This window comes from Onthophagus taurus, chromosome 2 (assembly GCF_036711975.1).
Source record: "Onthophagus taurus isolate NC chromosome 2, IU_Otau_3.0, whole genome shotgun sequence".
NCBI lineage: Eukaryota > Metazoa > Arthropoda > Insecta > Coleoptera > Scarabaeidae > Onthophagus > Onthophagus taurus.
Genome location: NC_091967.1, coordinates 7,090,931 through 7,108,590, shown reverse-complemented (window position 1 = coordinate 7,108,590; position 17,660 = coordinate 7,090,931). Strand labels below are relative to the sequence as shown.

General features: G+C 29.6%; 2 protein-coding genes across 2 annotated transcripts in view; both read left to right on the top strand.

Annotated features, from left to right (window-relative positions):
- The first annotated feature begins 549 nt into the window (after window positions 1-549).
- On the top strand, window positions 550-15,167 carry LOC111427377 (Protein kinase, cGMP-dependent at 21D). The gene is made up of 11 exons (XM_023062500.2): window positions 550-833; window positions 8,804-9,752; window positions 11,607-11,821; window positions 11,884-12,164; window positions 12,226-12,395; window positions 12,454-12,556; window positions 13,349-13,597; window positions 13,650-13,866; window positions 13,922-14,317; window positions 14,376-14,564; window positions 14,618-15,167. Exons 2-11 carry the CDS (start codon window positions 8,814-8,816, stop codon window positions 14,778-14,780), a joined length of 2,922 nt encoding a protein of 973 aa, XP_022918268.1. The 5' UTR covers window positions 550-833; window positions 8,804-8,813; the 3' UTR covers window positions 14,781-15,167.
- A 548-nt stretch (window positions 15,168-15,715) lies between these two features.
- The window catches only part of LOC111427269 (phosphatidylcholine:ceramide cholinephosphotransferase 2-like), a 28,070-nt gene continuing 26,125 nt past the window's right edge, over window positions 15,716-17,660 (top strand). The window contains exons 1-3 of the mRNA XM_023062313.2: window positions 15,716-15,941; window positions 16,475-16,715; window positions 16,930-17,112. Coding sequence (XP_022918081.1) covers window positions 16,564-16,715; window positions 16,930-17,112 — 335 coding nt within the window. The 5' untranslated portion in view covers window positions 15,716-15,941; window positions 16,475-16,563. The remainder of the gene's footprint in view (window positions 15,942-16,474; window positions 16,716-16,929; window positions 17,113-17,660) is intronic.

Below are 17,660 nucleotides of genomic sequence, written 5' to 3'. Positions count from 1 at the left end.
AAATTCGATCTGATCCGGTAGGAAAACAAGATTATTTGCCACAGATGACATCACGTTTTATTGATTTAAATGAAAAATATTTGGATTAGGATTCATCCGGTTTTTTAATCTTATTTTTCGGTTGTTATATTCGCATAGAATGTGTCATGAAATGATTAACAATAAAGATTATTATTATTTTTTTTTAAATATCGCGTGAGCATACTTGAGTCTGTCAATTTATCTTTTATCACAGGAAACTGGAATCTGAAATTGAAAAAAAAGGATATATTAATACATATTATCTAAAATCCAGCTTTATTGTAGACTTTCAAAATTAACTGTATTTATTGAATTGTGCGTTTTATTTATTTTTCTGTGAATAAAAAATTCCATCAAGTGTATTATAAGAATTAAGGGAAAAACTGCAAGCAAATACTAACGTCCCATTTACATATTGGCCTCTCTCTATATATAGAAGTTTCCGATAAGATAAGAAGATAACACGAGAGAACAGACGGAGCGGGAACAGCTACGCCGGGGATATTGTAAATTAGATAGATTACGTATTGCACACATCAGACGCTAGTCTACTCATTAAACAGTGCGCTAAGGCCAACGAGCACATGTTACTAACACTTCGTCGCGTACGTTTCTGCACGATTCGCACACCCGCGTTAAAATATTTTATAATAACAGGAACATTTATTCACATTAGTTTTCATTAAAAGAAAATCAAATGTTTTAAATATCTTATTTATTTTAAATTTTAAATAAAATTTGGTTGTGATGAAACAGTGAATTTTATTAGACACATGAAGAAGCTTATGTATTTTTTTATAACAAAATAAAAGGTAAGTTATTACATTAAAAATTTTAATTTTCTTCAATTTAATTTATTTCTTTTTTAATTGAAATTGTGGCCATAAACTTCAAGATCCAATCAAAGTTTATTAACATTGATTTTTTATCATAATTATTACTATATATATAATTACTATATCTTTGCAAAACTTTAGATAGATTTTATAAACATAAGGTTACATTAAAATATTTTAAAGTTTTATTCTTATATTTAACCTATCAAAGTTTCTGCACTAAATTCTCAACGATGGGATAGAGCTGCACCTGTGCTATGAATTGTTTTGTTTTATGTCGCAACTTTGCAGCGTTTGATTTCAGTAAATTCTTAACAAACATTCTTAAAATAGCATTTAGAACATGATTCATAATTTATAACATTTATTTTTTTCCTTAAATTTGGCTCTGTTAATTTTCTTAACAAAATTAATGCTATACCGCATCAACAATAACAGCTGAGTTTACCAACACATTGCACGGATTTGTACTCATAATACGAACTGTACAAAAGTACTTGTTCCAAAAGTCCAAGACTATCAGGTAAGAGAATCTTTACGGAATTCACCATGCTTCGACTACAATAAATGATATAGTGATAGCTATAATGCAATTTTATGGGTAGATGCAGTGTTTTTGTAAGATCCAACATATTAAAAATTAGCCAATCTATAGTAACTCATCATAAATAATTGCGCATAATGTTATGGCTATTTATGAAACTGGAGAATATGCGGCATAAACCTTGCCTTGTCAGAACCTGCGTGATATTTTCGAAGTTCCGATGGTTTTAAGAAACAGCGCGCATAAGTAACAAGTTTACCAAAAGTTAAGTCATCACGATGATTATGTGCGTAGATACATATAAACTAGCGATGGGCCAACTCGGGTTTTTGCCAAACCGAGTTAACCGAGTTCAATCGCTCGGCATTTATTTATTACTTGCAATAATTGATTAATATTAGCGGTAGTATCTGCTAAATTAATTATTCTTTCTTTATCCTTTCCAAACAGTCTAAATCTATTTATCTTTTTATTCTCATCAGAGTATCAAAGTACCAGTAAGCGCAGAAATGGTTTGTGCCTTCAATATATCACTCACCCTTCAAACCTTTGCCACCAACACATTCAAAACGAGTTTTGACCGATCAAAAACTTCTTGGGCTTCTAACATATCTTTGCGATACATTTTCATCCAGCTCTTATAGGCTCTCTTATGTTGTTATCACCCGATAACTTCTCCGTTTCTGAGCAGGCACAAATTCACACGTAAAGTACGAAACAGATAATCTCTTCCTTCCATCAGGCGCATCCTCCTCCTTTAGCTGGCTAAAGTACACCTTAGAATGAGCCATTTGTAATGAAATTGCATAAGATATGTAAGAGATCACCTGCTTCACCAAGACTTGTGTTACTAATCAGGAATAAGTTAAGCACAAATCGCAGGTAATCTCAAAAACCTTTTTGCTAGCAAGGCTTATGATTTTCTCATCTTTTCTGATAATCATATGGCATTGTATATGGGATTTCTCATCTATAGGGTAACTTTATGAACATTGTATATAGACTTCGTTTTGTGATTTTGATGTAGAAAGACTTGTTATTTTCTTTTTATGACTATTTTTTCCAAAAGATGAATGTGGAAGTAACTTCTTTTCTGTATTATCTTCTTTACTATTATGTTATGTTGTTCGCATTGTCATAGCAATATCTACAGCTCTGTTCCGAATTTCAAATACTTTAAACATGGTTTAACATACTTGGATTCGTTCTTTTATGATAAAATAAATAAAATCACGTTCATTGAATTAATTATGTTCGTAATTGAAATTATAAATTATAATATTTTGTTAATTGATATAATAATATAATCACTACATTTTTATTAATTAAAACGAATATATACATATGCTAATTAGATATTGAAATTTCCTGTTCTTTGTATTAAATTATATTCATTTTGGTTAAAAGCGAATAATAAAAATGTAAAGTAGTCGCCTTTCCCACTTTAACGTCACTCTAACCGCAACGCATTATGTTTATTTTTAGCACGTTAATAAGGAAAGAGCAATGTTAAGCAATAAAAATCGAGTTCACAATGGAAACCGCCACGGGTTAAAATCATATAAATAGAACTATAAATTCATTACAATTTATATTAGTTTGTGTTCTTATTTCTAAAACAATCATTTCTATTGATTTATTTTTAATTTCGCACCTTTTAACTGTTTCAATTGATTTAATTATTTGGTAAATCTATAACATTTGTTTCGATTAGAACTGTCAGAACTGATAGAACATGTCAGTGCATGAAATAAGTTTATTTCATGCACTGACCTCATGAACCATATTCAATAGAGCACAGAGCATTAAATTTATTATCTACCCACCAGAAGTGATCTGCAAACATTAATACCAGTGATTTTATTGGGCGGACGGTTAAAACAATAACACGTCACGTAAATGGATGTATTTGATAAATTTAGGGTATAACACAATCGAAATTAAACGTTTCAAAAGTTGTCCATCAAATTAATAAAAATATAAATTAAAATAATTGTTAGAGTATTGAGTACTGAGATATTATACGCCGCAAATAAACTACAACAAACTTAGTAATTACTGTAAACTATAAAACACTAAACAAAAACGAATGTTTTTTTAACAAATTAAGTCCACATGGTTGTTTTAATTGTCGGTTCGTTGTGTTGCGCTAATTACAACCTCGGTAAATTTTAGTGATAATACACAATTTTATTCAATTAAACCAATTCGCCAAGTCTGATTTTTTTTAGACACAAAGAAGGCATCGCAAAGCAAACAAGTTCATAACATATTATAACTTAAAAACATCAAAGCTTTCAAGCAACATATATTTTTAAAAGCTTAACGTTTTCTAGTACATATATTTCTATGTTAACTAGAAATTTCAAAGTCAATAAATAGCACTCATCAACGTTGTAAACGGGTTGAACAGCGCGTCGGCTCGCGTTATAAATTATGCACCTGCCATAACTTAGCGTAAAGTGATCAGTTGCAGGTGAGTTACTCAATCATGTCGATACGGCATACTACAAAAAAAAACTGAGTTGCTGTTACCATGTGCTATCCGGAGAGTTACTAAACACATAAAATCATAGATATAGGAACTTATTAATGCGCACTAATAATTATCAGAGTCGATGTAGAGTATTTAGAACAAGGTGTGTATGTCTATAGTTAAAAATAAACGTGAATAGGCTAGATGTTTGAAATTGTTTTGATGTTTTAGGCATTAATCTTATTTTATTGCATGAGTGTTAAACGAAATTGATCGATATTTTGAGTGATTGTTAGCATAAATAAACTATGATGCAATAATAAAATACCTAAAACTTTTTTGTTTTAAATAAGTAAAAAAAAAATTTTAAATTTAAATTAATTCAAATAGTATGAGGACCTAAAAAATTCCAAGACGGAAAATTACCAGAAATCTGAACTGTAAATAAAATAATTAATTGCTTTTACTTCCTTTTGGTATAATCGATGGTTTTTATCTAGAATATTTAGAACGTGTTGATCATTGATGGACTTCAGCATAGATAAATTAGAAGGTCTGAAAATATGGTGGAAAGATAAAGAAAATTTTCCACCGAGATATCGTAGTTAATAAATTTTTGAGTTGCATGTAAATTTCGATTTCGTGTATAAATAAACATCGCGGTTGGAGGCTGTAAAGTTTACGACGATAAAACAGTGGTGTCATTGAATTTTATCTATTAAACAGCTATTTATAACGTGTAAATGCGTCTTAGAAAAATTCCTTATTAATTTATATCCAAACAAAAGTTTTTTAAATCAACAAATGTAACAATATAATCTGTTATATCAGATAAGGGTGATCCATAACAATATTTGGCAGTTGTTGATTGTTATTTTTTAATTGTTGTTTTATGACAAGATCGTAAAATACTTTATATCAATTAACTCTCTAAGTTTATTCTAAGTAAAATAATTATCTTTATATTTATCATCCACTTTTCTAGTAGCTAATAGATCACCATTTGCTGTAAGTTCTGTGAGGAACCGATTGATGCTTTCCTAATAGCTTTTATTTGAATGGTTAACATTTGATAGGCTCTGCTGAGGTTGGATCGTTAGCAAGTTCTTCATATTATGTTATAGGGTTTCTATAACAACATTGTTTTTTTTATAAAAACAACATGAAATGAAGATAATTTTACAACATAACACAAGAAATTGATTTTTCATGGAATTTTGTGTTAAATTTATTTATTTATTTCGTAAAATATTTGTAAATATAATTGTGTCATGAATCAATAAGCAAAATAAGATACAATATTTATTCTTTTTAAGCAAGGTGAAAATCGGTTATTGTATCATAAAATAGAAATGTTTATTTTCTTAACTTTTGACATTAAGTAGCAAATCGTGATGTTTAACAATAAAAGTCCTTTGTTGTTATGTTTATAATTTTATGCTTATTTTATTACATGTTGTAACACTTTCTATTATACCAAAGAAGTAAATTATTATTATTTAACCCATTTCTGTTGTAATATCTGTTTAAGCGATTAAAATAAATTCCAGGTACTTTAATAACACCTAATTCGTGCGTGACACGGGGGAATTAATACATACCTTAATATTTACAAACATTGCCAATATTTATTATTTATTAGCAACGATGTGGCAATGAATTATCATTGCGTAGCATTCACGTCATATCTAGTGAAAACAGATCTTCATTAATTTTCCAGGGATTCCCTTTTTTGATAAACACGATTAAACCAATCTCATTTTATTTAATTAATATAATATTTTTTAATTATTTTATTAATATTATTCTTACTACGTTCTAAAAATCACATCTTACTCTTAACAAATAAAAATCAACGCAATATCCAAAAATTTTTTTTTGCGAAATGACGTATTAATATAAAAGTATAAAAAAGTTATTTAAACATTTGTCCAACTCGAACAGTTGTATTGGAATATTTGTTTATGAAAGAAACGCTAACGAAAAATAAATTAGTTAACAACGTTGATACTCAAATGCTATTATGTTGTAAGTTTTTTAGTATTTTTTTAAATTCTATCATTTCTTAGTATTAAACAAGTAAACAGTTTTAAACGATTCTATTAATAACAACGATCATTATCATAACTGAAAAATACTTCGTATTTATCAAATCTCATCCAAAACGTAGTTAAGTGATCACGAAGTTAATCAGAGTTTGACGGTGAAATTGACCAATTTTATGTAAATAAATGGCTAAAAATAACTTTTGAAAATTGAAACCGGTTAGATATACTTATATTACAAGAGAAGGAGTCGTTTATCACCATCGGATTGGACTTTGGCTAGTACAATGAGACACGTCTAAATAAAGAATGCGGTTCACCTCCGCCATCGCGTATCCAAAAATAGAAATTGATAATTAACGTCGTTAGCGAAATATGAAAAAATAAAAGGAAATGGTTCTTATACGGACTCAGAACTTGATTCAATTAAACTCGTGCACACAAACAGAATACCTAGAAATGACGAAAATTTGTTATTGAAAAGAAAAATGCTGCTTTATTCATACGTACAAAAGGAAATCATAATAGGTTTCTTTTTATCCATCATAACTAAATTATTAAAGATTTTTTTGATTTATTTTTTTATTAACGCTTGGAACCCGATAAAAACACTTTTTAATAGGAACGAACAATCACATTGAAACCAGTGTTAACATAAGAAACGTGTCGTATTAGTCGGTGAGTACATTTTTGCAATGAGATCGAAAATTATTGTATTTAACTAGAATAAGTATTTATTTAGGGTGTCATAACTCTAATAGTACAATTTAGATAATGATTATTTTCGACGCGTTGGGATTTTATGTTCCACGTGTTCACAATAGAATCCGCTTTAACCAAACCCGCGACGTATTTTTTTTTCAAACATTTTAAGGTAATACCGTTGAAACGTTAAACGACGATTGACGATATAAATAAGAATGTATTTTAAGTTTTTTTTTCTGTAATGAAAGCTTGGGCGTGTTTGAACTGAGTTTCTTCCATTAACAGTTTCTAGTAAGTATAATTTTAGAGAAAATCTAATAGAAAGCAAACACTTTAGAATGTTGTATTTAGTCATTCTTAATAACTTGCGATTTTAATTCGATTAATTCATTTAAGTACAAACAGGATGAGTTTTATCTTAATAATTCGTTCTAAGATCTTGCAAAATAGGACAATTTCCGTATGTGAAGTGAAATGGTGATGTCAATTGCGATCTATAGACATACTGCCTTTTGTTACCATCATTATGGTGAGGTAGATAACGACTACTACTCTCATTACTTCTTATTATTACTCCTTATTAATTTAACCGATTTGCCAAAGAACTTTTCCATTAAAACTGTGAATTATTTGAATCTTCAAAAAACTTTACATACATACATAAGAGGATAAAAGATGTCGAAACGTTTTCTAAGATGTTTAATAATTTCTAAAGGTATAGTGGAGTAACTAAGCTTTTTAATAAATTCTACGGATCTCTAAGAATTTTTAACGGTATCGTCTAAAGATATCCTGAGTTTTCTAGAGGATTCAAAAAAATTTCAGAGGTTTGAAGATTTTTGAAGCTTTTTCTAATAATTTTTCTTCTAATTCTAATTATTAAGACATTTCTAGCGATTTCCTAGGACTTTCCAGAAAATGTTCGACGATTTTTGATGTCTCAACTACATTTCTCGATATGTTTATAAATATTCTCAGATTTTCAGAGGATTTGCAAAAAATATCTAACCCTGACTATTTTTTATAATTAGAGTAAAGGTATATTCGTTCAGAAATTAAATTTATTTTTGATGAGCAAGCGACAATAAAGATTGAAGTAGAATTATTTTCTAGAGATAGTAAATGTGCAAGTAGTAAAAGTATAATTAGTAAGTATATCAAAATATCGACTTCTTTGTATGTTGCATATTTTTCTCTCAGTTTCATGGACTCAACGCTTCTAATTAAATTCAACTGCATTACACAAACATTTTAAAAGTTATACATGTTTCGCAACTTCTATTCACAATTGCTGTCTTGCGAGCTTTCTATTTGTCGAAATTAGTTTCCTTTTAAAATTGACAAAATTGCATAGCTGTTTCCTCCCTTTTTTCATGACCTTCCATGACTTACAAAGTTCAATGTGATATGGTTCATTCTCTGTTTAGAGGATTTAGCACATTGTTCATAAATTTAAAATTTTTTTGATTAGTATCTCAAATCAACGTATTTATTTAAAGTTATGATTGGTATTTTCAACATAAATATAAGTTGTTGAGTCTCAAATTGCGTATTTTTTATTGCGATTTTGATGGAAATTTTAAGTAATTGTTATGTGTAAAATAATTAAAAATGATTTTTATTGGCTTTAATCGTTACCTATTAATTTAATAGCTTTTTGAATTTATTTACAAAGAAAATCAAACATTTTGATTAAAAGATATTTTTATTCAAGAATATCTACTAATTTAAGGATGCTTAATTTAGTCATTATTGATATCATGTAGCTATAAATAAGACAAATAGAAGCACACGCAAATATTTTTAGCAATATTTATCTTATCACTGCGCATAATATAGAGGCAAGCCAATTTTGTATCATAATCGTTGTCGTTTCATAAAATTAAAAATCCTTTTTATCAGAATGGTATATATTTAGCTTTAAAATTTGTATATTAATTTTATTTTATATAAAGAAAGGAAATTTCCACATTTTTAATGGATCTAATTGATTCTGATAATTCATTAATCTGATAAATATTAGCTGTCGATCTCGCTGTGGCGTCTATTAATACAAGAGCTCATTTACGTCAAGGTAATATGATGGTTGTGACAATACAGCAAAACCGTATTTATAATATAAATAAACCTTTTGTTGGTGCTGTATAAAAAGATTAATATTTTTTCTTCTTTTCAGATAATTAAAAATGTCTCATTCGGAGATAAGCAACTTACCTTACATGAACCATATGATGAACAATCGGCAACAGTTAAAACCTTATCCCACTTCAGTAACCGAGCTTTCGGCGATTTTAATCCATGCCCAACGTGACACGCTCAATGAACGCGCAGTCAACTTGGACACACCTCCTCGAGAAGCAGAGGGGTGCGTAGGGGTGTGCGAAAACCCCGGAGTCGCCCTTAAAAAAGCTCACACCTGCGGCAGCCTATTCGCCAAATGCAATTGTAACAATAATGTCCAGTGTACACCTCCCCTTTCTATACCTAAAAGCAGCTCAATCTCAACTCCTTTCGCTGCTAATAAAGATACTGATTCTCGTGTTGTACCCAAACGCCTATCGAATCCCGAAACATCAGAAGAAACGAAGAAACCCAACCGGAAATGTCATAAACCTTACAAAGCCGAATCTTTACAACACCCGGATATTCCTTACCCCATCGAACGGGAAAAAGTAAGAAGTATCAGTTTCTCACAACAAGATAAACCCGACATTTCAAAGAAATCCATCCAAGCCAATTTGAATTACCACAAATACACCGCTTTAGCTTACGGAAGTCCGGATAGCTCGGATCAGGCTCGTAAGTTTTTAGAAGATTTTGGAATTTTCGGTCCGATGGGGAACGGGATCGCGCCGTTGAGGAAAAACTCGAAAGTTTCTTCGACCGAACTTGACCAAGATGTAAAACGAGGTTCGAAGGTGATGTGTTTAGAAAACCAACAACGAAAGAAATCTCCGGAGAGCGCCGCCAACGGTCAACATTGTTGCGAGAACTTTAGGAACGCCGTTTCTCGCTTGGAGAGGGAGCTTTCCGATACCAGAATCGAGTTGCAACAAGTACGAAGCACTATGCAGGCCAAAGAATCTGAAGTATTAAAATTACAAAGGGAAAATCATAAATTAAAGGTAAGAAAATCTTTAATTTTTAAATTAAATAGAAATCTAGTAAACATTTAGAAATTTTTCGATAATATTTTTTTAATTTTTGAAGATATTTTGAATGTACTTAAGCTTACGCTTTGTTTTTACAAATACGGAAAGGATATGCTTTTTTTATTTGATTGAAAGGATTAAATTGAATTCTCTGAATTTCGTTCGTGTAGATTATGCAAGGTAATAATGGTTCGTTCCATCAGATTATCGTGTGTTAAAACAAAAGGAAACTGAAAGGTTTTGTCGTCCTAGAAATGCTGAAGGTAAATCGATGAATTCAAAATAATAATAGGAATATTGATTTAATGTTAACAAGAATGAATTAAACTTATTCAATTGTTAAATAATTTTTATTACTTGCCAGATTTCTCTGTATAGATTTAGCTAAAATATTCTTAATCTTCTGACCATCGTATTCTGTTAGAGATAAATGGCAGTAATTAACTAAAGAAGCTACAGAAACATTTTTTTCTTAGTTTCTGTTTTCCTAATTTTTTACAAAAACAAACATTCATAAAAAGATAATCTCCATAGAAAAAATATATTCCAAGTTATTTTTGTTATCAAGCTAAAAAATAATACAACGTTCTTGGCGTACATCTTATCTTAATTAAATACTATAAACTCTTTTTCAACATTTACACAAAAAAATCCTACAAATATTTTTGCCTTCTTTTCGTTATGTAACTTCTAGGCGTAAACTCAGACAACCATCATTCGCACTAATATTTAAATAGCTTTTGCTCACAAAAATCCTAACGATAGCAATTAGCGAAAATTTAAATTTCAACCTACGTCTTAATATGCCCGTAATTAACATATTAGACTTGAAGATTTTCTTATTGAATAATTTTTACGACGACTGCGTTAATTAACTTCTTAATAACCGTCGAACGACCACGTAGACAGAAATAAGAAGAATAAAGAAGAGTAAACTAAGCGGGAACCGACAACATACAAAGCAATATATTTTCTAATTACTCTAAGTAAGTGTTCTGAACAGAGTGATGTAACACCTAATAATAGAGCAACTTACAGATTTATAGTCTAAAGAAATTTTTGACCTTTGACAACAATAACTACAATAATAAACATAACATGTATGTTGATGGTTAATTTTTATGTCTAATAATCCATTTTTTATTTGTTTTGTTTCATTCTTTTCCTCAGAAATAGTAAAAAATATTATTACTGGAATCGTTACCATTTCATTCGAGTATGAATAGTTTCAGTTATTACGTCTCATACTGTTTATTATTATTACCTGTCTTTTTATTTTAATTAATTAATTCTAAATATAATGATTTTGAAAAGGTTAAAGTAAATATAAGACACGTTTGACATCATCAAAGATAAATTTAAAATTTTAATCGTGTAACAAATCATGTTTTAGGTTATTTATCGCAAGGAATTTCAAGATGCATATATTTTTATCGGCTATTAATATAAAATACGTCAACTTATTTATACTTAAAAAAAATCTCAACATCAATATTATCCTGATGGTTTATCGAGATAGAAATATTTTTATTATTTTCATATTTGTTTCAAAAATATGGCATCACTAAAAAAATACGAATCTAACCATTTTGGTCATTCACCTTTAATATAATCAGTGGAGGTTAACATCGTTAACACAAAAACTACGAAAGTTATTATTGGATTGCGTGTGAACCTCCAAAAATGTTACAATCAACTTAGATTTACCGTGGTTTAATCTCGATTTTTTACACGACATTGAATATAAAGTCTAAAACATAATTTATAAAATGTTTTATTAACAATGTTTTAAATCACTCTTAATTAAAAAATTATTTTAATCGATAGAGCGTACTCCAACAAACAACCAAAGGTATTTATAAAGATGGAGATCTTCTCACCAGTCTTCAAGAGCAACATGCAATGGCAAATAGAGTACCACAAATTCATCAGTCTTTGCCAAATTGTGCTATATTAAAGAAACAGGGTGTTTCCGCAGAATCGAGTGAAACCCACAATCAACCTTGCGATATTTCCATCGTTAAACATGATAAAGATTTTAGGTAAACAAATTTAATTTCGTTCAATAATTAATTTAAAATTATCTTTTTTTTTTGTTATTTAGATCTAAGCAATTAATTAAAAATGCCATCCTTGAAAACGATTTTTTGAAACACCTAAATTCCTCGCAAGTTCGTGAATTAGTTGATTCTATGTATTCGAGAGAATTTCAAGCTGGGACGTATGTGATTAGAGAAGGTGAAGCTGGAGCGCATCTTTTCGTTTCAGCTTCGGGTGATTTTGAAGTTGTTAAGGATAAAAAAGTTTTGGGTAGAATGGGACCGGGAAAAGCATTTGGGGAGTTAGCTATTTTATATAATTGTACAAGAACGGCATCGATTAGAGGTAAATTAATAAAAATTATCTTTAAAATTGATTAATTAAATTTTTTAAAATTGTTATTTAGCTTTGGTTGATTCAAAAGTGTGGATGTTAGATAGAAAAGTCTTCCAACAAATTATGGTGCGAACGGGAATGCAAAGACTTCAGGATAATGTCAATTTCCTTCGTTCAGTTCCTTTGTTACAAAATTTAAGTAACGAAGTTTTAGCAAAAATCGCGGACGTTCTCGAAGTGGTAAGTTTAATTTCGAAATTAATAAAGTAAAATCAACTTTTAATATTTATTTTTCAAGGAAATGTATCCAGCTGGTACTTACATAATACGACAAGGTGCTACTGGAGATACATTTTTCATTATCAGCAGTGGAAAAGTTAAAATAACACAGAGAATTCCAGGTAAGTTTTGACGTTGTATAGTTACGAAACGAATTCACGGAATATTTTTCTGATAATAACAATGTAGTTTATGATTTTGTTTGTATAACTCAATTTATCAATTTAAAAATATGTATCTATGTGTTATGGTAAAAGATATATTTTTATGTATGCTATAATCTGTCCCATCTCATGATACAGTTATTTCACCCAATTCTAAAATTCGCATTCACTTGAATGAGTGATTGTGACGCACAAACTTGTTATATTCAATTTCATTTTCAATGTATTTCTTCATACTAAGCATTCAAGTAATGAAGAAGGTGATATTTGGTTCAGTAATGCAAATAAGAAAGATACTGATCTCTAGATACTGAGCAAAATCATTAAGAGATATCATAATTTTCTGTTTCTATATGTTCTGCTTCCTTTATCTTGTCGAAAGTATTGCTCAATAACTCAATACAATCACCTAGTTTCAATTTTATTTCCAGATTTATTTTTAGAATGTATTTACCAATTCCAAATTAAATCTGATTATAAAACCATATAAATATAACAAAGTTTTCATCATTAAAAATAGATACGAGATAAATAAGATATTGAGTAATCTAGTACTTAAAAGTGGAATATTTATTATGTTCCCACCTACATAGTAAAATAAAGCAGCTAGGTCATACCGCACAATGTTTAAATTGGATCTTCAATTTATACTTCATAAATTACCAGGAAACTAACAAATTTAATAGTTTTCCACTAAAAATAAATTAAACTAGCCGTTTTAATTGCGTAATTGTTACATTTGATTTATAGGAGTCGTTGAAGAACAAGAAATTCGAACTTTGGATAGAGGTGATTACTTCGGCGAACAGGCTCTTTTAAAAGAAGATTTTAGAACAGCTTCTGTAATCGCTCTTCACCCAGGAGTTGAATGTCTTACTCTCGATAGAGACTCCTTTATTCAGCTTATTGGGGATTTAAGTGAAATTAAAGAAAAAGATTACGGGGATGAGCAGCGGGTTTTAAACAGACCTCTGTGTCATGGATTTAAAAATGAATTCGGTAAGATTAACATCAAAATAAGTTCTAATCAATTTTAATAAATGTGTTTTAGAATATGAATACATCAAATTGGACGATTTAGATGTAATGGCTACATTGGGAATCGGTGGATTTGGTAGAGTTGAATTAGTTCAATATTGTCGTGATCCTTCATTAACATTCGCGTTAAAGTGTTTAAAAAAACAACACATAGTCGATACGCAACAACAAGAACATATTTTTAGTGAAAAACAAATTATGTTAAGTTGTAGAAGTCCATTTATATGCAGGTAAAATATTTTCAAAACATTTTAATTCATAAAACTAATTTTTATTTTTCGCTAGGTTATATCGCACATATCGTGACAGCAAATGCGTTTATATGCTACTTGAGGCATGTTTGGGTGGAGAAGTATGGACGATTCTTCGAGATAGAGGATGTTTTGATGATCACACAACCAGATTTATCACAGCTTGTGTCGTGGAGGCTTTCGAATATCTTCACGTCCGCGGAATAATTTACAGAGACTTAAAACCTGAGAATCTCTTGTTGGACGCAAAGGGTTACGTAAAAATCGTCGATTTTGGGTTTTCAAAATGCATGGGTTATAGTAGCAAGACTTGGACGTTTTGTGGTACACCTGAATACGTTGCACCAGAAACTATTTTAAATAAGGGACATGATAGGGCTGTGGATTATTGGGCTTTAGGAATTTTAATGCACGAGTTATTATCCGGAAAGTAAGTGGATAAAAACGATTTTTTTTGTAATTTTTTATTGTATTTGTTGCGTTTTTAGTCCACCGTTTACTGCTTCGGATCCTATGAAAACTTATAATTTAATCCTTAAAGGGATTGATATGATCGATTTTGGAATTCATAATATTTCCCGATCCGCACAAAGTTTAATTAAGAAATTGTGTAGGGATGCTCCATCGGAAAGGTTGGGTTACCAACGTGGAGGAATACAAGATATTAAGAAACACAAGTAAATTTTTTTAATTCATCGAATTTCTTTTAGTAAAATTGTTTATTTTGTAGATGGTTCCAATGTTTTGATTGGGCAGGACTAAGTAGTCAAACCCTTGCTGCACCAATAATCCAACCAGTAAGGGGACCTTGCGATACAACAAACTTTGATTGTTTCATTAAAGACAATGACATACCACCCGATGAATTATCAGGATGGGATGTTGATTTTTGACCTATCGCTTCCACCTCATTTTTTTACACATTGACGAATTTCAGTGTGCACCTGTAAAATTAAACGACAGGGCACATTTCTCAAGTATTATAATTTATGTTGCCTAAATTCGTATAAAAAGTTATAAAAATATTCATAATAGCTCAGACTATGATGGTGATATACGTATATATTTAATATTTTATCGAATACGGTAATGTTTTTTTTTTTGTTTAATGTTGATCGATTGAAAATGTTTAAAATAACGTTATTATACAGCAGTGTTGTTCATATATTACAAATCATGTTTTTTGTTTTAAGATACCAAAGAGATTTAAATAAAGTGTATTTGTAGTAAGAATGTTGTTAAATGTATATATTTTATAATTAATAGAACTGTTAAGAGAAGTAAGATTCTTTTTATTTTTTAAAGAACAATTACAATCTCTTCATCTAAAGTCTCAGCCTTGTTGGTATCGTTATCAGCATTAATATTAATCACTCTGTCTAATTCATCCTTATATTCTTTAATCACATGGTAAATTGTTGATTTACATTGCATTGTTATTTAGTATATCTAATTGTAAACCCAAAAAGATTTATAACACAAAAGACACATGTCAAAATGTTCAAATGTCAGCAACATGTCAGTAATATAACCTTAAAAATGATCTCGCATTCAACCAATCACGAACAAGGTCATTTTAGTTAAATTTAAAATCGCATAGTTTAAAAAAAAAAGAATAGACCTATAAAGTTCTAACAACTTGTGATTTGTACCTTGAAAAGCCAGATTGTTTTTATCAAGTATTAATATCGAGTTAAAATTTTGATAATAATTTTATAAACTTAAACGTGCCAGCGACATCTAGCGACAAATCATTGTTAACGACGTGACAATGACAGTTACAAACGTCAAACCATTTGATAAAAAAATTATGAAATGGTAAATTTTAATTTATTACAAATTTTCGGTTAAGAAATATTATATTGTTTTGATTTTGTTCATATTAATTATGACATTTTGTATTTTAAAAGAAGATCAATCTAATTGGAGTTAAACCAATTTTATTCCAATTTTAACGATGAAAGTTTCAAAATGTTTTCAATTAATTCATTTTGGCAATTATAGAGCGGTGGGAAATGAACAAATGTTATTATTTCACGGAAATTGTACATAAGGTAAGTAAATTATTTAAATAATCCTGGGAACTGCTCTTCTCGCAGTCCAATTGTGAATTTTTATCAATCTATATGTATGAATTACTTTAAAAAATTGTTTGACCTTTCAACAAAAAAGTTTTAACAACCTACATTGTTACCTAAATTACCGTTGCTTTTTGCTTCAATAATACACCGTTTCTATAAAAATATGATTAGCTAAACGATTGCATTCCATTTCTTGTCAGTACATAAATTTTTATGTTTAAATCGTAATAAGAAACACTTAACGTCAATAAGATCAATAGGGTCGTAAGGAATCAATTTCAAAGTAAACCCTAAAAGTAATCAATAATAATAAAGCGGATTGGAAAATTGGAAAATTTCATTCGTCGCACATAAATAATAAAGAACACTTTAACCTACGTCGTTTAATAAATTGAAATCGATAAGAAAGCGTTTCGTCCTCATTTTATGTTGAATATTTAATGTTGATGATTCTCGTAATGTTGCAATGTTTCGACGTATCCCTGACGAACACTTGTTGTTTCTAGTTGCCCAAACTTCAACGCAGGCGCCCTAGAATTAAATAATGATGGTCTCTTAACGTCGTTTTTATTGAAAAAAGAAAAAACACCAACTTATGTCCCTAAACAATGCCCGCTCAACATCGAATTCTCATCAGTATAGCAGCAAATACACGGCAGCAACACTTGAGACGTCTTCTTCTGAATCGAATCTTGATCGCACGTCGCAAGATATTGAGAGCTATTCGTCACAACAAGAAGAAATCAGGTAAGATAAATAATAAAATTAATTTTATTTGAGAATTATAAAAATATTAAAGGGACATAATAAAATTTTTATGAGATAAGAAAGGATTAAAACTATTTGTGTAGAGAATAGAACTTGTGACTAATCGTAACCGAGACCTGATTATTTATGTGCAATTTGTACCTTATCTTTAAAATTTAATAATTTATATTTTCGAAACGGCTTTTTGTTGCAGTTCGGAAGAGAGTGGCGATGAAACTGACGAATCCAGCGATTCACATCTTGAATTAATTCAATACAAGTTGACGCATAAGTTATTAAAGCCGTTCAAAAAGATCCGTTTAAAAAATAGAAAATTTTGGCCACAAATTTCAAGAAAATTAAAGAAAGATTTGGAAACTGGTCATCATGGAAATCGGTAAGTACTTTTAAATATTACATCATTTTTGACACGATAAAAAGCGAGTTTAACGATTTTTTGAAACAGCTTTTAAACCAACTTGAGTCATCACAACTTAAATAATAACATGAAGTGTATGATTTCGCATTTTCAACTCAAAAATAAAGCAAATACTTGTCCCTTACAATTGAACTTGTAAAATTGTATTTGTGTTTCGCTTGAAGATTATATGTTAGAATAATGATATTTTAATCGCTAATAACTGTTTCGTCAACTAACAATCGCATTTGTTCTCTAAATCCCAATAAAATTTAATTTAATTTTATCATCAAAAAGTTAGGCAACCCAAATAACCGTTCAATTAATTTCCTTCAATTTTTTAATTTTACTTTTAAATTTCCAGTTTATTGTATTCCAAATACTCCTACTTAGTAATAAATAACTTTCTGAATCGAAATACTGCATTCTCGTTATTATTTATTTTGTGGGGAAAGTTAAATGAAAAAGGAACAAACATTTATGAGTTTCAAACAAATAGGAGTGAGACCGGGGATACTGTAAAGCTT

Excerpts from the sequence above, each read along its gene's own strand:
- LOC111427377 (XM_023062500.2), top strand. The coding sequence starts at position 8,814 with ATGTCTCATTCGGAGATAAGCAACTTACCTTACATGAACCATATGATG. Across the intron at positions 11,822-11,883 it reads AAACATGATAAAGATTTTAG|ATCTAAGCAATTAATTAAAA; the intron begins GTAAACAAATTT and ends TTTGTTATTTAG. Across the intron at positions 12,165-12,225 it reads AAGAACGGCATCGATTAGAG|CTTTGGTTGATTCAAAAGTG; the intron begins GTAAATTAATAA and ends ATTGTTATTTAG.